General features: G+C 42.2%; 1 protein-coding gene across 3 annotated transcripts in view; it reads left to right on the forward strand.

Moving 5' to 3' along the window:
• The window catches only part of LOC106875637 (protein O-mannosyl-transferase TMTC3), a 79,501-nt gene that overhangs the window by 15,997 nt on the left and 40,610 nt on the right, over positions 1–22,894 (forward strand). For all 3 annotated transcript variants that reach the window (XM_052977273.2, XM_089343244.1, XM_052977271.2), the window contains 5 exons: positions 525–607; positions 935–1,007; positions 1,926–2,012; positions 2,862–2,935; positions 3,940–4,060. In XM_052977273.2, the coding sequence (XP_052833233.1) occupies positions 525–607; positions 935–1,007; positions 1,926–2,012; positions 2,862–2,935; positions 3,940–4,060 (438 nt within the window). The remainder of the gene's footprint in view (positions 1–524; positions 608–934; positions 1,008–1,925; positions 2,013–2,861; positions 2,936–3,939; positions 4,061–22,894) is intronic.

A 22,894-nucleotide genomic window follows, 5' to 3' on the forward strand; every position in this document is an offset into this window, starting at 1 on the left:
GCCAGCTTAAAAGTCTGCACGGTGTCATGGGTGTTGTGTTATTGATTTTGTAAATATGTCCATGAGTGTTAGACATACGGAATTCAAAAAGGTTCCCAAGGTTGTTGTTGGAAAGATGGTGGATAATCTTGTGGGTGTTTACCAAATCATTTGCCAGACGTTGGAGCTTTAATGTGTCCATGCCCAAGGAAGCAAGATGTTCAGATTATGGTAGATGCCCAACAGCAGGTATTCATCTGGTTGCACGTTTCTAAACAGTTTCCAGGAGATCAATATGCTGAGCAAGATAGGGGTTCCAGACTGGTGATGCAAACTATGGTACGTGTGGACGTACCATAGCCATGTACAGCTTTAAATAGGTAACTGCTGTTAAATATATCATTGCCTGATATTTTTACCTCCACTTTTGTTTCTTTAGTCTTATATTTTTAATCTTTTCATCTACATCTCTAGTCCTATATTTTAACCCTCCTTTCTATTTCTCCCATCCTATATTTTAACCTTCATTTTTATTTCTTCTCTAGCTGTATAAGTCTGCCATTACCATGAGAGCTGATTATGTGAAAGCTTACATGAGTAGAGGAGAGGTTCTTGTCCGTTTGGGAAGGTAAGTTTCTGTACCTGTTATTATTTTCTGCATTCAGGTTACTCTGTCAAAGGTAATGCTTATTTATTCACCTGCCCTATCAACCTTCTCCCACCCACCCACATTTCATCCCTTCACACCAAAAAGCACTGGTGCTGGTGCCACATTTTTTGTATATATTTTCATATTTTTCTCTTTTCTTTTTTTGGTTTTTTTTTTCCATCTAATTTTGTTGTTCTTTTCTTTTGTCTTTTCATCTGATTTCTCTTTTCATTTATGTCTTCCTGTTTTCCATCTTGTTTGTGTCTCTTCATCTTTCCTCTTGTTTGTCTTTTCTTTCATCTCCAGACTAGAAGAAGCCAAGGAACAATACCGTATTGCCCTCCACTACGAACAGTCTGATGCTGACATCTACTACAATGTAATGACTTACTTACATCGATCTACACACTGTTGCTGCTGCTGCTGCTGCCGTTACTGTTGTTGTTTTGTTTTGTACAAGCTATTTCAAGTCTTTTAGGGACTTCTAGTAACAGAAGCAAGTGGGACGTTTTACTATGGGTGTTATTTATGATTAATTAATGATATGTAAGCATCCTTCGAACGTTGGGCGATATGCTGTGCTTGAGAAGACCCGTCAAGCCAAGTGAGGTCACAGTCATGGCCAATGCTGGTGTTTCGTAACTGGCACCCATGGCGGCAGAATGTAAAAAGCACCCACTACACTTCTGAAGTGGTTGGTTTTATGAAGGGCATCCAGCTGTTGAAACCATGCTAAACAAGATTGTAACCTGGTACAGCTTACCAGTTTTCAGTCAAACCGTCCAACCCATGCCAACATGGAAAACAGACGTTAAATGATGATGATGTTGTAGGGAAAAAAGACCAGATTCTGAGAACTAAGGTTCTGTTAAATTTGACAGTGTTTTCCTTAGGATATGAGTAGTATCCATGGAAACCGTTGTTGTTGTTGCTGCCTTATAATGCATGTGTGTGTGTTGTGTGAGGTGAATGCCATCGTATATTGTGTGTGTGGTGACACTGAATAAACGAATGCTAACTTCATCTTTGTCACATTAGCCTTTGCCCTTCTATTCAACATGTGGTTTCTTTCTGTGCTCACTTTGGGACACCTGTATTACTATTTGACAGGTAGGCATAGCACCCCAGTCAAACTCCCTGACCGACACTGTTCTCGACTAACGGTGTGCTTGCTATAACATCTCATCACATAGCATGTGTATGTACTTTTGTTTGCTAGCTATGATATTTCACGAGTCCTGTGATAGATAAATACCACATCTTGGCAGTGTGTCTCTGTTTCTTCTCCCTAATTTAGATTGGTGTTGTCAACTTGGAACAAAAGAACCTACTTGAAGCTAACACCTTCTTTGAGCAAGCACTCAGATTGAACCCTGATCACCAGGTTAGTTGATTCTCTTTTTATTATTGCTGTTTACAGTACTGCAGTAGTATGTGTAACACATATTCTACATGTAATTACAAAATTATTACCACTTCAAACAAGCTTGAGGCATATGCGAACCCATACCAAAGTCATTCAGGGTGTTTTGTTATGGAGAAAGTTTCTTACTGTTGACAAATGGTTGTAAATGCACCAAATCAGTTCACAGTTCACAGCCGACCAAACTGTGGGATGCATTGCATTTCAGAGTAGTTATCTCCTTGTGGCTGAAGCAGAAAATGGAGACCAATACAGCACTAAAGCTATGAGGTGGGTGCTGAAATGTTCCTGGCTCTAGGGGCATCACAAAAGGCCTGGCTGGAGGCCCAATTTTCTGAGTTCTTTTACAGGACTTAGAAAAACTGAAGGACCGCTGCAATAAGTGTGTGAATCTGAGAGGGGAATATGTTGGATAAAATCATAATTAACTGATCTTTCTGTATTTTCTTTTAACAAAAGCCAGGAAGTTTTCAGCACTACCTCATGTTTGTGTGTGTATCTATAGATAGATAGATATACACACACATGAGGTAGTGCTGAAAAGTTGCTAGCTTTAAGGATGTCATGAAAAGCCTGGTTGGAGGCCCAACCTTCTGAGGTCTTTTACAGGGCTTAAAAAAATCTCAACAACCACTGCAATAAGTATGTGAATCTGAGAGGGGACCTATGGCCAGGAACCTTTCAGGACCTCCTTGTATGTTGTTCCTTTCAAACCTTCAAACCCAAACTAGCATGAAATACAGAAGTTAAATGATGATGACGATGATAATGATTCCTTGTTACAAAATGTTTGTTTTTATATATTTGCAGCAAACACTTTTCAACTCAGCCCTTCTTTTACAAGATCTTGGAAACCCAGTTTATCGACCTGAAGCGATGAGGAGGTAAGTTGTTCCCATATCATTCCTATGCTGTCATCTAAATACAAATAACTTCCTGTCATTCTTGTTCTGTTGATTGGATCGACTGAAACCCTCATTGTCGTAACCAACAGGGTACCACTTTGTGTGTGTGTGTGTGTGTGTGTAACCTTGTCAGGACATCACATGATGGTTTTAAATGGCCATCATCATCGTTACAAACAAGGTTGTTGTTTTTTTTTTTATTGCTGCAGTATTCATCTGGAGGTAATATCTCTTACAGATTGTGCTGTGTTTAAAAACACAAAATCCAGAAGTATCAAACAATAATCAACCAGCAATAACAGAATGTTAGATGCACATTTCGTCAATAGCATTTACCCATTGGCAACCGTCTTCTAAGAAAAAAAATCATCCCCAACCAATATAGGAAAGCAGTGACTGAGCAATCTGTTGCAGATGCATGGATGGCTGTTTTAATCTGATACTGCTTCGGTCGCATATAACAGGTTCAAGTAGGCAGTTAATTGCAGCATCAGTGATTGTTCAGTCAGTTTCCCTGTATCAGAAGCTGGAGATTTTGTCATTAATCTTTAGTAACTGGCACTCTCTCACTTACGAGTGTTCCAGTTGATCTGATCAGCGGAACAGCCTGCTTGTGAAATTAACATGCGAGGGAGATTCAGCATGACACAGAATGTGACAAGGTTAGCCCATTGAATTACCGGTACAACTCATTTTTGCCAACGAAATCAACTGGAGCAACATGAAATAAAGTGTCTTGCTCAAGGACACTACACGCTGCCAGGAATTAAACTCACAACCATACAGTTGTGATCTGGACATTCCTAACCACTTTGCTATGCTACTGACAAAGTTCATTGATGCTGAAATGCACCAGCCACTGCTAGACAAATTTTGTCTGCTACTCATTATAGTTTTGTGATGTGCCCAAATGAATTTCTCTCTGAATCATAAAATGGTGGAGGTAAAGAAAATGAATGTTTGTCCTCCTTGTGTATTTCCAGGTTGCTACATTTACTCGAGTTAAAACCTAATGATGCTAAAGCTTATTATTGCCTAGCTATCTTGGCTGCTGACAATAAAGAGTTTATCAAGGCAAAGAACTGGTTTCAGGAGGCCATCAGAGTAAGTTAAACTTCTTTCTCTCCTTTTCATGTATATTACTCCGTTTTCTTTTTATTCTCCCACTAATTCTACTTTTCTCTGCTCTTCTATTTCACACTTTTTATTGCACACACACACACACTATACACCCTGGGTTGCTTGTGTTCAGTCTACTGCTGAACTGACATTGTAGATAAGCTAGGCTTTTCAGAAAAAGAAATCACCCAACTAATTCACACATTACAAGACACAATCTGTAAGAGGAACAGTAAAAATATGTAAGACTTTTCTCAAGTTTAAAATGTGAATTTATTTTTATTTTCTACAGTCTTTGTTAGAAACCAGCTCCTCCTCCTCCTTCAGAGGATGATTTCAAATTATCAAAAAAACAGAAGAGCCTATACATGCATACATACAGTAAAACTATATATTTCACTTTCAGCAATGTTTAATATATATCTTACTGTTGGCAGTGTTTTTTCGTATTGGGTATATAATAAGTAGTTATGTAGATTATACTTTCAATAGTTTGTGTGTGTGTATATAGATATGTATACTTTTATTAAAGCTGCAAAATTATCACAAAACTTGTTACTCAGAGTTTCACATTCCCGTTTGTTGGACAGTTGTGATGAAAAGTTTTCATCACAATTGTCCAGCGAATGGGAAACTCTGAGTAACAGCATTTGTGATAATTTTGCAGCTTTAATAAAAGCATATTGCTCTACCTTTGGTATTTGAGTACTATTTTTTCTACTTTGTTTGCTCTTATTTGCTCTCCTGTGAGTGTATATGGGTGTTTTGTATATGTGGAATAGTATTTATTGGTATGGCTGTGGAATAGTATTACACATATCCCTTTGATATGTATATATATGTATGTATATGGGATCTGATCAAAAAGTATTGGGACTGTTGCTATGGTAATGGAGTTGAAGTATGCAGAGTGAAGCCACTTGGCACAGATTAACCTTGGAGTTTGTCACACATGTACACCAAGTTATAATGTTCTCACTCACTGCTGCTGTTTATAGCAGTGCTTGGAAGTAAAGTGTGTAGAGTGTGGTTGTCTCGAAAAGAAGATCGGGTTTCAGCTGTGCAGGATCTCCTGGATTGTGTCGAGGAAGACAAAAACCATTTTGAAAACGATTGTCGAAGATGGTGAATTGTGGGTCTATGGCTTTGTCTCTAAAACGAAGGCTTAAAAGGAATAAGATGTTGAGGAAATCCAGGTGAATTTTTATGAGGCAGCTGCTTGCTATCACAAAAAGGGAGTTTCAAGAATGCTTCCATCAACCGTAATGATGCTGGATAAAGTGTGTGGCTTCAGAAAGGGACGACGTCTAATTTCTTTCTAGAGTACCTGTTCCGATCACTTTTTGATCAGAAATTGTACATATATCTATCGTTCTTACGTACGTACGTTCGTTCGTTCGTTCGTACGTAGATATGTATGCACGTTCTTTCGTTCGTTCGATCGTACGTACGCACGTACGTTCGTTCGGTCGTTCGTACGTACATACGTACGTTAGTTCGTTCGTTCGTACGTACGTACGTTCGTTCTTTCGTTTGTTCGTTCGTTATTTCGTACGTTCGTTCGTTCGTTCTTACGTTTGCGCGTGCGTACGTTCGTTCGTTCTTTCGTTATTTCGTTCGTTCGTTCATTCCATCGTTCGTTCCTACGTACGTATGTTCGTTCGTACGTACGTTATTTCATTCGTTCGTTCGTTCATACGTACCTAAGTACGTACGTACGTATGATCGTTCGTTCATTCGTACGTATATACATACGTTCGTTCTCTCGTTCGTTCGTTGGTTAATTCGTTCATTCGTACTTACGTACGTACGTTCGTTCGTTCATTCGTTCGATCGGTCGTTCGTCCGCACGTATGTACGTACGTTCGTTCGTTCATTCATACTTAAATACGTACGAATGTTCGTTCGTTCGATCGTTCGATCGTTCTTACGTAAGTACATACGTTCGTTCGATCAATCGTTCGTTCGTACGTTCGTTCCCTAGTTCCTTCGTTCGTATGTACGTACGTACGATCGTTCATTCGTACGTACGTTCGTTCCTTCGATCGTTCGGTCGTACGTTCGTTCGTACCTACGTACATCCTTACGTTCGTTCGTTCCTTCCTTCGTTCTTCCTTTTGTTTGTTCGATCGTTAGTTCGTTCGTACGTACGAACGGTCGTTCGTTCTTACGTACGTTCGTTCGTTCGTACATACTTACTTACGAATGTACATACGTATTTACGTACGTAAGTTCATTCGTTGTTCGTTTGTTCGTTCGTGCGATCGTTCGTACATACGTATGTTCGTTTGTTCATTGTTTCGTTCTTTCGTTCGTTCGCTCGATCGTACGTACGCACGTACGTACCTTCGTTCATTCGGTCGTTTGTACGTACATACGCATGTACGTACGTACGTTCGTTCGTTCTTTCGTTCGGTCGTTAGTTCGTTCGTACGTACGTACGTTCGTTCCTTCTATCGTTCATTCGTTTGTTCTCTCGTTAATTCTTTCGTTCGTTCGTACGTACGTTCTTTCATTCGTTCGTTCATTCGTTCTTTCCTACGTACCTACGTTTGTTCGTTCGTTCATTAGTTCGTCCGTTCATACGTACGTATGATCGTTCGTACGTACGTACGTAATTACGTTCGTTCGTTCGTACTTACGTTCGTACGTCGTTCGATCGTTCGTTCGTACTTACGTAAGTACGTACGCTCATTCGTTAGTTCGTTCGTTTATTCCTACGTATGTACATACGTTCGTTCTTTCGTTCGTTCGTTGGTTAATTCGTTCGTCCGCACGTATGTACGTACGTTCGTTCTTTCGTACGTACGTATGTTCGTTCGTTCGTACTTTTGTTCGTTCGATCGTTCGTTCGTTCTTACGTAAGTACGTACTTACGTAAGTACGTACGTACGTTCGTTCGATCAATCGTTCGTTCGTACGTACTTACCTACGTACGTACGTTCGTTCCCTAATTCGTTCGTATGTACGTACGTACGATCGTTCATTCGTACGTACGTTCGTTCCTTCGATCGTTCGGTCGTAGGTTCGTTCGTACCTACGTACATCCTTACGTTCGTTCGTTCCTTCCTTCGTTCTTTCTTTTGTTTGTTCGATCGTTAGTTCGTTCGTACGTACGTATGTTCGTTCGTTCTTACGTACGTTCGTTCGTACGTACTTATTTACGAATGTACATACGTATTTACGTACGTAAGTGCATTCGTTGTTCGTTCGTACCTACGTACGTTCGTTCTTTCATTCGTTCGTTCATTCATACGTAAGTGCGTTCGTTCGTTGGTTCGCTTGGTCGTTCGTACGTACGTTGGTTCGCTTGGTCGTTCGTACGTACGTTCGTTCGTACGTATGTACGTTCGTTTGTTCATTCGTACGTTCGTTCGTTCGTTCATTCGTACATATGAACGTACGTACAAACGTTCGGTCGTTCGTACGTACATACGTATGTACGTACGTTCGGTCGTTCGTTCGTTCGTACGTACGTGCTTACGTTCGTTCTTTCGTTTGTTCGTTAGTTCTTTCGTACGTTCGTTCGTTCTTTTGTTCCTTCGTTCGTTCATTCCATCGTTCGATCCTTCTTTCGTTCGTTCGTTCCTACGTACGTACGTATGTTCGTTCGTTTGTTCGTTCGTTCTTTCGTACGTTCGTTATTTCGTACGTATGTACATACGTTCGTTATTACGTAAGTACGTACGTTCGTTCGGTCGTTCGTACGTACGTACGTTCGTTCGTTCCTTCGTTCGGTCGTTAATTCGTTCGTACGTTCGTTATTTCGTACATTCGTTCGTTCGTTCTTTCTTACGTTTGCACGTGCGTACGTTCGTTCGTTTTTCGTTATTTCGTTCGTTCGTTCGTACGTACGTACGTTCTTTCATTTGTTCGTTCGTACCTACGTACATCCTTACGTTCGTTCGTTCCTTCATTCGTTCTTTTTTTTGTTTGTTCGATCGTTAGTTCGTTCGTACGTACTTACTTACGAATGTACATACGTATTTACGTACGTAAGTTCATTCGTTGTTCGTTCGTTCGTTCGTGCGATCATTCGTACCTACGTACTTTCGTTCTTTCATTCATTCGTTCATACGTAAGTACGTTTGTTTGTTCATTCGTACGTACGTACTTAGTTATGTATTTACGTACGTACCTAGGTGCGGTACTTACCTACGTTCGTTCGTTCATTCGTTCATTCCATCGTTCGTTCGTTCCTACGTACGTATGTTCGTTCGTACGTACGTTATTTCATTCGTTCGTTCGTTCATACGTACCTAAGTACGTACGTACGTATGATCGTTCGTTCATTCGTACGTATATACATACGTTCGTTCTCTCGTTCGTTCGTTGGTTAATTCGTTCATTCGTACTTACGTACGTACGTTCGTTCATTCGTTCATTCGATCGTTCGTTCGTTCTTACGTAAGTACATACGTTCGTTCTATCAATCGTTCGTTCGTACGTTCGCTCCCTAGTTCCTTCGTTCGTATGTACGTACGTACGATCGTTCATTCGTACGTACGTTCGTTCCTTCGATCGTTCGGTCGTACGTTCGTTCGTACCTACGTACATCCTTACGTTCGTTCGTTCCTTCATTCGTTCTTCCTTTTGTTTGTTCGATCGTTAGTTCGTTCGTACGTACGAACGGTCGTTCGTTCTTACGTACGTTCGTTCGTTCGTACATACTTACTTACGAATGTACATACGTATTTACGTACGTAAGTTCATTCTTTGTTTGTTCGTTCGTTTGTTCATTGTTTCGTTCTTTCGTTCGCTCGATCGTTCGTACGCACGTACGTACCTTCGTTCATTCGGTCGTTTGTACGTACATACGCATGTACGTACGTACGTTCGTTCGTTCTTTCGTTCGGTCGTTAGTTCGTACGTACGTACGTTCGTTCTTTCGTTTGTTTGTTCGTTCGTACGTACGTACGTTTTTTCGTTATTTCGTTCGTTCGTTCTTTTCTTCGTTCGTTCATTCGTTCCTACGTACGTACGTATGTTCGTTCGTACGTACGTACCTACGTTTTTTCGAGAATTCGTTTGTACGATCGTTCGTTCCTTCTATCGTTCATTCGTTTGTTCTCTCGTTAATTCTTTTGTTCGTTCGTACGTACGTTCTTTCATTCGTTCGTTCATTCGTTCTTTCCTTCGTACCTACGTTTGTTCGTTCGTTCATTAGTTCGTCTGTTCATACGTACGTATGATCATTCGTACGTAATTACGTTCGTTCGTTCGTACTTACGTTCGTACGTCGTTCGATCGTTCGTTCGTACTTACGTAAGTACGTACGCTCATTCGTTAGTTCGTTCGTTTATTCCTACGTATGTACATACGTTCGTTCTTTCGTTCGTTCGTTGGTTAATTCGTTCATTCGTTCGATCGGCGTTCGTCCGCACGTATGTACGTACGTTCGTTCTTTCGTACGTACGTATGTTCGTTCGTTCGTACTTACGTAAGTACGTACTTACGTAAGTACCTACGTACGTTCGTTCGTACGTACTTACCTACGTACGTACGTTCGTTCCCTAATTCGTTCGTATGTACGTACGTACGATCGTTCATTCGTACGTACTTATTTACGAATGTACATACGTATTTACGTACGTAAGTGCATTCGTTGTTCGTTCGTTCGTGCGATCGTTCGTACCTACGTACGTTCGTTCTTTCATTCGTTCGTTCATTCATACGTAAGTGCGTTCGTTCGTTGGTTCGCTTGGTCGTTCGTACGTACGTTGGTTCGCTTGGTCGTTCGTACGTACGTTCGTACGTACGTTCGTTCGTACGAATGTACGTTCGTTTGTTCATTCGTACGTTCGTTCGTTCATTCGTACATATGAACGTACGTACAAACGTTCGGTCGTTCGTACGTACATACGTATGTACGTACGTTAGTTCGTTCGTACGTACGTGCGTACGTTCGTTCTTTCGTTTGTTCGTTAGTTCTTTCGTACCTTCGTTATTTCGTACGTACGTTCGTTCGTTCGTACGTACGAACGTACGTCTGTTCATTCGAACGTACGTACGTTTTTTCGTTCGTTCGTTCTTTTGTTCCTTCGTTCGTTCATTCCATCGTTCGATCCTTCTTTCGTTCGTTCGTTCCTACGTACGTACGTATGTTCATTCGTTTGTTCGTTCGTTCTTTCGTACGTTCGTTATTTCGTACGTATGTACATACGTTCGTTATTACGTAAGTACGTACGTTCGTTCGTACGTTCGTTATTTCGTACATTCGTTCGTTCGTTCTTTCTTACGTTTGCACGTGCGTACGTTCGTTCGTTTTTCGTTATTTCGTTCGTTCGTTCGTTCGTACGTACGTACGTTCTTTCATTTGTTCGTTCGTACCTACGTACATCCTTACGTTCGTTCGTTCCTTCATTCGTTCTTTTTTTGTTTGTTCGATCGTTAGTTCGTTCGTACGTACTTACTTACGAATGTACATACGTATTTACGTACGTAAGTTCATTCGTTGTTCGTTCGTTCGTTCGTGCGATCATTCGTACCTACGTACGTTCGTTCTTTCATTCATTCGTTCATACGTAAGTACGTTTGTTTGTTCATTCGTACGTACGTACTTAGTTACGTATTTACGTACGTACCTAGGTACGGTACTTACCTACGTTCGTTCGTTCGTTCATTCCATCGTTCGTTCGTTCCTACGTACGTATGTTCGTTCGTACGTACGTTATTTCATTCGTTCGTTCGTTCATACGTACCTAAGTACGTACGTACGTATGATCGTTCGTTCATTCGTACGTATATACATACGTTCGTTCTCTCGTTCGTTCGTTGATTAATTCGTTCATTCGTACTTACGTACGTACGTTCGTTCGTTCATACGTAAGTACATACGTTCGTTCGATCAAACGTTCGTTCCCTAGTTCCTTCGTTCGTATGTACGTACGTACGATCGTTCATTCGTACGTACGTTCGATCGTTCGGTCGTACGTTCGTTCGTACCTACGTACATCCTTACGTTCGTTCGTTCCTTCATTCGTTCTTCCTTTTGTTTGTTCGATCGTTAGTTCGTTCGTTCGTACATACTTACTTACGAATGTACATACGTATTTACGTACGTAAGTTCATTCGTTGTTCGTTCGTTCGTTTGTTCGTTCGTGCGATCGTTCGTACATACGTATGTTCATTTGTTCATTGTTTCGTTCTTTCGTTCGTTCGCTCGATCGTACGTACGCACGTACGTACCTTCGTTCATTCGGTCGTTTGTACGTACATACGCATGTACGTACGTACGTACGTTCGTTCGTTCTTTCGTTCGGTCGTTAGTTCGTTCGTACGTACGTACGTTCGTTCTTTCGTTTGTTCGTTCGTTCGTACGTACGTACGTTTTTTCGTTATTTCGTTCGTTCGTTCTTTTCTTCGTTCGTTCATTCCATCGTTCGATCCTTCTTTCGTTCGTTCGTTCCTACGTACGTACGTATGTTCGTTCGTACGTACGGTTATTCGTTCGTACGTACGTACCTACGTTTTTTCGAGAATTCGTTTGTACGATCGTTCGTTCCTTCTATCGTTCATTCGTTTGTTCTCTCGTTAATTCTTTCGTTCGTTCGTACGTACGTTCTTTCATTCGTTCGTTCATTCGTTCTTTCCTACGTACCTACGTTTGTTCGTTCGTTCATTAGTTTGTCCGTTCATACGTTCGTATGATCGTTCGTACGTACGTACGTAATTACGTTCGTTCGATCGTTCGTTCGTACTTACGTAAGTACGTACGCTCATTCGTTAGTTCGTTCGTTTATTCCTACGTATATACATACGTTCGTTCTTTCGTTCGTTCGTTGGTTAATTCGTTCATTCGTTCGATCGGTCGTTCGTCCGCACGTATGTACGTACGTTCGTTCTTTCGTACGTACGTATGTTCGTTCGTTCGTACTTTTGTTCGTTCGATCGTTCGTTCGTTCTTACGTAAGTACGTACGTTCGTTCGATCAATCGTTCGTTCGTACGTACTTACCTACGTACGTACGTTCGTTCCCTAATTCGTTCGTATGTACGTACGTGCGATCGTTCATTCGTACGTACGTTCGTTCCTTCGATCGTTCGGTCGTACGTTCGTTCGTATCTACGTACATCCTTACGTTCGTTCGTTACTTCCTTCGTTCTTTCTTTTGTTTGTTCGATCGTTAGTTCGTTCGTACGTACGTATGTTCGTTCGTTCTTACGTACGTTCGTTCGTACGTACTTATTTACGAATGTACATACGTATTTACGTACGTAAGTGCATTCGTTGTTCGTTCGTTCGTGCTATCGTTCGTACCTACGTACGTTCGTTCTTTCATTCGTTCGTTCATTCATACGTAAGTGCGTTCGTTCGTTCGTTCGTTCGCTTGGTCGTTCGTACGTACGTTGGTTCGCTTGGTCGTTCGTACGTACGTTCGTTCGTACGTATGTACGTTCGTTTGTTCATTCGTACGTTCGTTCGTTCGTTCGTTCATTCGTACATATGAACGTACGTACAAACGTTCGGTCGTTCGTACGTACATACGTATGTACGTACGTTCGGTCGTTAGTTCGTTCGTTCGTACGTACTTGCGTACGTTCGTTCTTTCGTTTGTTCGTTAGTTCTTTCGTACCTTCGTTATTTCGTACGTACGTTCGTTCGTTCGTACGTACGTACGTTTTTTCGTTCGTTCGTTCTTTTGTTCCTTCGTTCGTTCATTCCATCGTTCGATCCTTCCTACGTACGTACGTATGTTTGTTCGTTCGTTCTTTCGTACGTATGTACATACGTTCGTTCTTACGTTTGCACGTGCGTACGTTCGTTCGTTTTTCGTTATTTCGTTCGTTCGTTCGTACGTACGTACGTACGTTCTTTCATTTGTTCGTTCGTACCTACGTACATCCTTACGTTCGTTCGTTCCTTCATTCGTTCTTTTTTTTTGTTTGTTCGATCGTTAGTTCGTTCGTACGTACTTACTTACGAATGTACATACGTATTTACGTACGTAAGTTCATTCGTTGTTCGTTCGTTCGTGCGATCATTCGTACCTACGTACGTTCGTTCTTTCATTCATTCGTTCATACGTAAGTACGTTTGTTTGTTCATTCGTACGTACGTACTTAGTTACGTATTTACGTACGTACCTAGGTACGGTACTTACCTACGTTCGTTCGTTCGTTCATTCCATCGTTCGTTCGTTCCTACGTACGTATGTTCGTTCGTACGTACGTTATTTTATTCGTTCGTTCGTTCATACGTACCTAAGTACGTACGTACGTATGATCGTTCGTTCATTCGTACGTATATACATACGTTCGTTCTCTCGTTCGTTCGTTGGTTAATTCGTACTTACGTACGTACGTTCGTTCATTTGTTCGATCGGTCGTTCGTCCGCACGTATGTACGTACGTTCATTCGTTCATTCATACTTACATACGTACGAATGTTCGTTCGTTCGATCGTTCGTTCGTTCTTACGTAAGTACATACGTTCGTTCGATCAATCGTTCGTTCGTACGTTCGTTCCCTAGTTCCTTCGTTCGTATGTACGTACGTACGATCGTTCATTCGTACGTACGTTCGTTCCTTCGATCGTTCGGTCGTACGTTCGTTCGTACCTACGTACATCCTTACGTTCGTTCGTTCCTTCATTCGTTCTTCCTTTTGTTTGTTCGATCGTTAGTTCGTTCGTACGTACGAACGGTCGTTCGTTCTTACGTACGTTCGTTCGTACATACTTACTTACGAATGTACATTCGTTGTTCGTTCGTTCGTACGATCGTTCGTACCTACGTGCGTTCGTTCTTTCGTTCGTTCGTTCATTCATACGTAAGTGCGTTCGTTCGTTGGTTCGCTTGGTCGTTCGTACGTACGTTGGTTCGCTTGGTCGTTCGTACGTACGTTCGTTCGTACGTATGTACGTTCGTTTGTTCATTCATACGTTCGTTCGTTCGTTCGTTCATTCGTACATATGAACGTACGTACAAACGTTCGGTCGTTCGTACGTATGTACGTACGTTCGGTCGTTAGTTCGTTCGTACGTACGTGCGTACGTTCGTTCTTTCGTTTGTTCGTTAGTTCTTTCGTACCTTCGTTATTTCGTACGTACGTTCGTTCGTTCGTACGTACGTTCGTTCGTTCGTACGTACGTACGTTTTTTCGTTCGTTCGTTCTTTTGTTCCTTCGTTCGTTCATTCCATCGTTCGATCCTTTCGTTCGTTCGTTCCTACGTACGTACGTTATTTCATTCGTTCGTTCGTTCATACGTACCTAAGTACGTACGTACGTATGATCGTTCGTTCATTCGTACGTATATACATGCGTTCGTTCTCTCTTTCGTTCGTTGGTTAATTCGTTCATTCGTACTTACGTTCGTTCATTCGTTCGATAGGTCGTTTGTCCGCACGTATGTACGTACGTTCGTTCGTTCATTCATACTTACATACGTACGAATGTTCGTTCGTTCGATCGTTCGTTCGTTCTTACGTAAGTACATACGTTCGTTCTATCAATCGTTCGTTCGTACGTTCGTTCCCTAGTTCCTTCGTTCGTATGTACGTACGTACGATCGTTCATTCGTACGTACGTTCGTTCCTTCGATCGTTCGGTCGTACGTTCGTTCGTACCTACGTACATCCTTACGTTCGTTCGTTCCTTCATTCGTTCTTCCTTTTGTTTGTTCGATCGTTAGTTCGTTCGTACGTACGAACGGTCGTTCGTTCTTACGTACGTTCGTTCGTTCGTACATACTTACGAATGTACATACGTATTTACATACGTAAGTTCATTCGTTGTTCGTTCGTTCGTGCGATCGTTCGTACATACGTATGTTCGTTTGTTCATTGTTTCGTTCTTTCGTTCGTTCGCTCGATCGTACGTACGCACGTACGTACCTTCGTTCATTCGGTCGTTTGTACGTACATACGCTTGTACGTACGTACGTTCGTTCGTTCTTTCGTTCGGTCGTTAGTTCGTTCGTACGTACGTTCGTTCTTTCGTTTGTTCGTTCGTACGTACGTACGTTTTTTCGTTATTTCGTTCGTTCGTTCTTTTCTTCGTTCGTTCATTCCATCGTTCGATCCTTCTTTCGTTCGTTCGTTCCTACGTACGTACGTATGTTCGTTCGTATGTACGTACGTACGATCGTTCATTCGCACGTACGTTCGATCGTTCGGTCGTACGTTCGTTCGTACCTACGTACATCCTTACGTTCGTTCGTTCCTTCCTTCGTTCTTTCTTTTGTTTGTTCGACCGTTAGTTCGTTCGTACGTACGTATGTTCGTTCGTTCTTACGTACGTTCGTTCGTACGTACTTATTTACGAATGTACATACGTATTTACGTACGTAAGTGCATTCGTTGTTCGTTCGTTCGTGCGATCGTTCGTACCTACGTACGTTCGTTCTTTCATTCGTTCGTTCATTCATACGTAAGTGCGTTCGTTCGTTGGTTCGCTTGGTCGTTCGTACGTACGTTGGTTCGCTTGGTCGTTCGTACATACGTTCGTTCGTACGTATGTACGTTCGTTTGTTCATTCGTACGTTCGTTCGTTCATTCGTACATATGAACGTACGTACAAACGTTCGGTCGTTCGTACGTACATACGTATGTACGTACGTTCGGTCGTTAGTTCGTTCGTTCGTACGTACGTGCGTACGTTCGTTCTTTCGTTTGTTCGTTAGTTCTTTCGTACCTTCGTTATTTCGTACGTTCGTTCGTTCGTACGTACGAACGTACGTCTGTTCATTCGAACGTACGTACGTTTTTTCGTTCGTTCGTTCTTTTGTTCCTTCGTTCGTTCATTCCATCGTTCGATCCTTCTGTCGTTCGTTCCTACGTACGTACGTATGTTCGTTCGTTCTTTCGTACGTTCGTTATTTCGTACGTATGTACATACGTTCGTTATTACGTAAGTACGTACATACGTACGTACGTTCGTTCGTTCCTTCGTTCGGTCGTTAATTCGTTCGTACGTTCGTTATTTCGTACATTCGTTCGTTCGTTCTTTCTTACGTTTGCACGTGCGTACGTTCGTTCGTTTTTCGTTATTTCGTTCGTTCGTTCGTACGTACGTACGTTCTTTCATTTGTTCGTTCGTACCTACGTACATCCTTACGTTCGTTCGTTCCTTCATTCGTTCTTTTTTTGTTTGTTCGATCGTTAGTTCGTTCGTACGTACTTACTTACGAATGTACATACGTATTTACGTACGTAAGTTCATTCGTTGTTCGTTCGTTCGTTCGTGCGATCATTCGTACCTACGTACGTTCGTTCTTTCATTCATTCGTTCATACGTAAGTACGTTTATTTGTTCATTCGTACGTACGTACTTAGTTACGTATTTACGTACGTACCTAGGTACGGTACTTACCTACGTTCGTTCGTTCGTTCATTCCATCGTTCGTTCGTTCCTACGTACGTATGTTCGTTCGTACGTACGTTATTTCATTCGTTCGTTCGTTCATACGTACCTAAGTAAGTACGTACGTATGATCGTTCGTTCATTCGTACGTATATACATACGTTCGTTCTCTCGTTCGTTCGTTGGTTAATTCGTTCATTCGTACTTACGTACGTACGTTCGTTCGTTCATTCGTTCGATCGGTCGTTCGTCCGCACGTATGTACGTACCTTCGTTCGTTCATTCATACTTACATACGTACGAATGTTCGTTCATTCGTTCGTTCGATCGTTCGTTCGTTCATACGTAAGTACATACGTTCGTTCGATCAAACGTTCGATCAAACGTACGATCGTTCATTCGTACGTACGTTCGATCGTTCGGTCGTACGTTCGTTTGTACCTACGTACATCCTTACGTTCGTTCGTTCCTTCATTCGTTCTTCCTTTTGTTTGTTCGATCGTTAGTTCGTTCGTACGTACGAACGGTCGTTCGTTCTTACGTACGTTCGTTCGTTCGTACATACTTACTTACGAATGTACATACGTATTTACGTACGTAAGTTCATTCGTTGTTCGTTCGTTCGTTTGTTCGTTCGTGCGATCGTTCGTACGTACGCACGTACGTACCTTCGTTCATTCGGTCGTTTGTACGTACATACGCATGTACGTACGTACGTTCGTTCGTTCTTTCGTTCGGTCGTTAGTTCGTTCGTACGTACGTTCGTTTGTTCGTTCGTTCGTACGTACGTACGTTTTTTCGTTATTTCGTTCGTACTTACGTTCGTACGTCGTTCGATCGTTCGTTCGTACTTACGTAAGTACGTACGCTCATGCGTTAGTTCGTTCGTTTATTCCTACGTTTGTACATACGTTCGTTCTTTCGTTCGTTCGTTGGTTAATTCGTTCATTCGTTCGATCGGTCGTTCGTCCGCACGTATGTACGTACGTTCGTTCTTTCGTACGTACGTACTTTTGTTCGTTCGATCGTTCGTTCGTTCTTACGTAAGTACGTACGTACTTACGTAAGTACGTACGTACGTTCGTTCGATCAATCGTTCGTTCGTACGTACTTACGTACGTACGTTCGTTCCCTAATTCGTTCGTATGTACGTACGTACGATCGTTCATTCGCACGTACGTTCGATCGTTCGGTCGTACGTTCGTTCGTACCTACGTACATCCTTACGTTCGTTCGTTCCTTCCTTCGTTCTTTCTTTTGTTTGTTCGACCGTTAGTTCGTTCGTACGTACGTATGTTCGTTCGTTCTTACGTACGTTCGTTCGTACGTACTTATTTACGAATGTACATACGTATTTACGTACGTAAGTGCATTCGTTGTTCGTTCGTTCGTGCGATCGTTCGTACCTACGTACGTTCGTTCTTTCATTCGTTCGTTCATTCATACGTAAGTGCGTTCGTTCGTTGGTTCGCTTGGTCGTTCGTACGTACGTTGGTTCGCTTGGTCGTTCGTACGTTCGTTTGTTCATTCGTACGTTCGTTCGTTCATTCGTACATATGAACGTACGTACAAACGTTCGGTCGTTCGTACGTACATACGTATGTACGTACGTTCGGTCGTTAGTTCGTTCGTTCGTACGTACGTGCGTACGTTCGTTCTTTCGTTTGTTCGTTAGTTCTTTCGTACCTTCGTTATTTCGTACGTTCGTTCGTTCGTACGTACGAACGTACGTCTGTTCATTCGAACGTACGTACGTTTTTTCGTTCGTTCGTTCTTTTGTTCCTTCGTTCGTTCATTCCATCCTTCGATCCTTCTTTCGTTCGTTCGTTCCTACGTACGTACGTATGTTCGTTCGTTTGTTCGTTCGTTCTTTCGTACGTTCGTTATTTCGTACGTATGTACATACGTTCGTTATTACGTAAGTACGTACGTTCGTTCGGTCGTTCGTACGTACATACGTACGTACGTTCGTTCGTTCCTTCGTTCGTGCGATCGTTCGTACATACGTATGTTCGTTTGTTCATTGTTTCGTTCTTTCGTTCGTTCGCTCGATCGTACGTACGCACGTACGTACCTTCGTTCATTCGGTCGTTTGTACGTACATACGCATGTACGTACGTTCGTTCGTTCTTTCGTTCGGTCGTTAGTTCGTTCGTACGTTCGTTTGTTCGTTCGTTCGTACGTACGTACGTTTTTTCGTTATTTCGTTCGTTCGTTCTTTTCTTCGTTCGTTCATTCCATCGTTCGATCCTTCTTTCGTTCGTTCGTTCCTACGTACGTATGTTCGTTCGTACGTACGGTTATTCGTTCGTACGTACGTACCTACGTTTTTTCGAGAATTCGTTTGTACGATCGTTCGTTCCTTCTATCGTTCATTCGTTTGTTCTCTCATTAATTCTTTCGTTCGTTCGTACGTACGTTCTTTCATTCGTTCGTTCATTAGTTCGTCCGTTCATACGTACGTATGATCGTTCGTACGTACGTACATAATTACGTTCGTTCGTTCGTACTTACGTTCGTACGTCGTTCGATCGTTCGTTCGTACTTACGTAAGTACGTACGCTCATTCGTTAGTTCGTTCGTTTATTCCTACGTATGTACATACGTTCGTTCTTTCGTTCGTTCGTTGGTTAATTCGTTCATTCGTTCGATCGGTCGTTCGTCCGCACGTATGTACGTTCGATCGGTCGTTCGTCCGCACGTATGTACGTACGTTCGTTCTTTCGTACGTACGTATGTTCGTTCGTTCGTACTTTTGTTCGTTCGTTCGTTCTTACGTAAGTACGTACTTACGTAAGTACGTTCGTTCCCTAATTCGTTCGTATGTACGTACGTACGATCGTTCATTCGCACGTACGTTCGATCGTTCGGTCGTTCGTACCTACGTACATCCTTACGTTCGTTCGTTCCTTCCTTCGTTCTTTCTTTTGTTTGTTCGATCGTTAGTTCGTTCGTACGTACGTATGTTCGTTCGTTCTTACGTACGTTCGTTCGTACGTACTTATTTACGAATGTACATACGTATTTACGTACGTAAGTGCATTCGTTGTTCGTTCGTTCGTGCGATCGTTCGTACCTACGTACGTTCGTTCTTTCATTCGTTCGTTCATTCATACGTAAGTGCGTTCGTTCGTTGGTTCGCTTGGTCGTTCGTACGTACGTTGGTTCGCTTGGTCGTTCGTACGTACGTTCGTTCGTACGTATGTACGTTCGTTTGTTCGTTCGTACGTTCGTTCGTTCATTCGTACATATGAACGTACGTACAAACGTTCGGTCGTTCGTACGTACATACGTATGTACGTACGTTCGGTCGTTAGTTCGTTCGTTCATACGTACGTGCGTACGTTCGTTTGTTCGTTAGTTCTTTCGTACCTTCGTTATTTCGTACGTTCGTTCGTTCGTACGTACGAACGTACGTCTGTTCATTCGAACGTACGTACGTTTTTTCGTTCGTTCGTTCTTTTGTTCCTTCGTTCGTTCATTCCATCGTTCGATCCTTCTTTCGTTCGTTCGTTCCTACGTACGTACGTATGTTCGTTCGTTTGTTCGTTCGTTCTTTCGTACGTTCGTTATTTCGTACGTATGTACATACGTTCGTTATTACGTAAGTACGTACGTTCGTTCTGTCGTTCGTACGTACATACGTACGTACGTTCGTTCGTTCCTTCGTTCGGTCGTTAATTCGTTCGTACGTTCGTTATTTCGTACATTCGTTCGTTCGTTCTTTCTTACGTTTGCACGTGCGTACGTTCGTTCGTTTTTTCGTTATTTCGTTCGTTCGTTCGTACGTACGTACGTTCTTTCATTTGTTCGTTCGTACCTACGTACATCCTTACGTTCGTTCGTTCCTTCATTCGTTCTTTTTTTTGTTTGTTCGATCGTTAGTTCGTTCGTACGTACTTACTTACGAATGTACATACGTATTTACGTACGTAAGTTCATTCGTTGTTCGTTCGTTCGTTCGTGCGATCATTCGTACCTACGTACGTTCGTTCTTTCATTCATTCGTTCATACGTAAGTACGTTTGTTTGTTCATTCGTACGTACGTACTTAGTTACGTATTTACGTACGTACCTAGGTACGGTACTTACCTACGTTCGTTCGTTCGTTCATTCCATCGTTCGTTCGTTCCTACGTACGTATGTTCGTTCGTACATACGTTATTTCATTCGTTCGTTCGTTCATACGTACCTAAGTACGTACGTACGTATGATCGTTCGTTCATTCGTCGTTCGTTCGTGCGATCGTTCGTACATACGTATGTTCGTTTGTTCATTGTTTCGTTCTTTCGTTCGTTCGCTCGATCGTACGTACGCACGTACGTACCTTCGTTCATTCGTTCTTTCCTACGTACCTACGTTTGTTCGTTCGTTCATTAGTTCGTCCGTTCATACGTACGTATGATCGTTCGTACGTACGTACGTAATTACGTTCGTTCGTTCGTACGTCGTTCGATCGTTCGTTCGTACTTACGTAAGTACGTACGCTCATTCGTTAGTTCGTTCGTTTATTCCTACGTATGTACATACGTACGTTCGTTCGTTCGATCAATCGTTCGTTCGTACGTACTTACCTACGTACGTTCGTTCCCTAATTCGTTCGTATGTATGTACGTACGATCGTTCATTCGTACGTACGTTCGTTCCTTCGATCGTTCGGTCGTACGTTCGTTCGTACCTACGTACATCCTTACGTTCGTTCGTTCCTTCCTTCGTTCTTTCTTTTGTTTGTTCGATCGTTAGTTCGTTCGTACATACGTATGTTCGTTCGTTCTTACGTACGTTCGTTCGTACGTACTTATTTACGAATGTACATACGTATTTACGTACGTAAGTGCATTCGTTGTTCGTTCGTTCCTACGTACGTTCGTTCTTTCATTCATTCGTTCATACGTAAGTACGTTTGTTTGTTCATTCGTACGTACGTACTTAGTTACGTATTTACGTACGTACCTAGGTACGGTACTTACCTACGTTCGTTCGTTCGTTCATTCCATCGTTCGTTCGTTCCTACGTACGTATGTTCGTTCGTACGTACGTTATTTCATTCGTTCGTTCGTTCATACGTACCTCAGTACGTACGTACGTATGATCGTTCGTTCATTCGTACGTATATACATACGTTCGTTCTCTCGTTCGTTCGTTGGTTAATTCGTTCATTCGTACTTACGTACGTACGTTCGTTCGTTCATTCGTTCGATCGGTCGTTCGTCCGCACGTATGTACGTACGTTCGTTCGTTCATTCATACTTACATACGTACGAATGTTCGTTCATTCGTTCGTTCGATCGTTCGTTCGTTCATACGTAAGTACATAGTTCGTTCGATCAAACGTTCGTTCCCTAGTTCCTTCGTTCGTATGTACGTACGTACGATCGTTCATTCGTACGTACGTTCGATCGTTCGGTCGTACGTTCGTTCGTTCCTTCATTCGTTCTTCCTTTTGTTTGTTCGATCGTTAGTTCGTTCGTACGTACGAACGGTCGTTCGTTCTTACGTACGTTCGTTCGTTCGTACATACTTACTTACGAATGTACATACGTATTTACGTACGTAAGTTCATTCGTTGTTCGTTCGTTCGTGCGATCGTTCGTACATACGTATGTTCGTTTGTTCATTGTTTCGTTCTTTCGTTCGTTCGCTCGATCGTACGTACGCACGTACGTACCTTCGTTCATTCGGTCGTTTGTACGTACATACGCATGTACGTACGTACGTTCTTTCGTTCGGTCGTTAGTTCGTTCGTACGTACGTTCGTTCTTTCGTTTGTTCGTTCGTTCGTACGTACGTACGTTTTTTCGTTATTTCGTCCGTTCGTTCTTTTCTTCGTTCGTTCATTCCATCGTTCGTTCGTTCCTACGTACGTACGTATGTTCGTTCGTACGTACGGTTATTCGTTCGTACGTACGTACCTACGTTTTTTCGAGAATTCGTTTGTACGATCGTTCGTTCCTTCTATCGTTCATTCGTTTGTTCTCTCGTTAATTCTTTCGATCGTTCGTACGTACGTTCTTTCATTCGTTCGTTCATTCGTTCTTTCCTACGTACCTACGTTTGTTCGTTCGTTCATTAGTTCGTCCGTTCCTACGTATGTTCGTTCGTTTGTTCGTTCGTCCTTTCGTACGTTCGTTATTTCGTACGTATGTACATACGTTCGTTATTACGTAAGTACGTACGTTCGTTCGGTCGTTCGTACGTACATACGTACGTACGTTCGTTCGTTCCTTCGTTCGGTCGTTAATTCGTTCGTACGTTCGTTATTTCGTACATTCGTTCGTTCGTTCTTTCTTACGTTTGCACGTGCGTACATTCGTTCGTTTTTCGTTATTTCGTTCGTACGTACGTACGTTCTTTCATTTGTTCGTTCGTACCTACGTACATCCTTACGTTCGTTCGTTCCTTCATTCGTTCTTTTTTTGTTTGTTCGATCGTTAGTTCGTTCGTACGTACTTACTTACGAATGTACATACGTATTTACGTACGTAAGTTCATTCGTGCAATCATTCGTACCTACGTA

This window comes from Octopus bimaculoides, chromosome 27, assembly GCF_046866305.1.
Source record: "Octopus bimaculoides isolate indiv1 chromosome 27, ASM4686630v1, whole genome shotgun sequence".
NCBI lineage: Eukaryota > Metazoa > Mollusca > Cephalopoda > Octopoda > Octopodidae > Octopus > Octopus bimaculoides.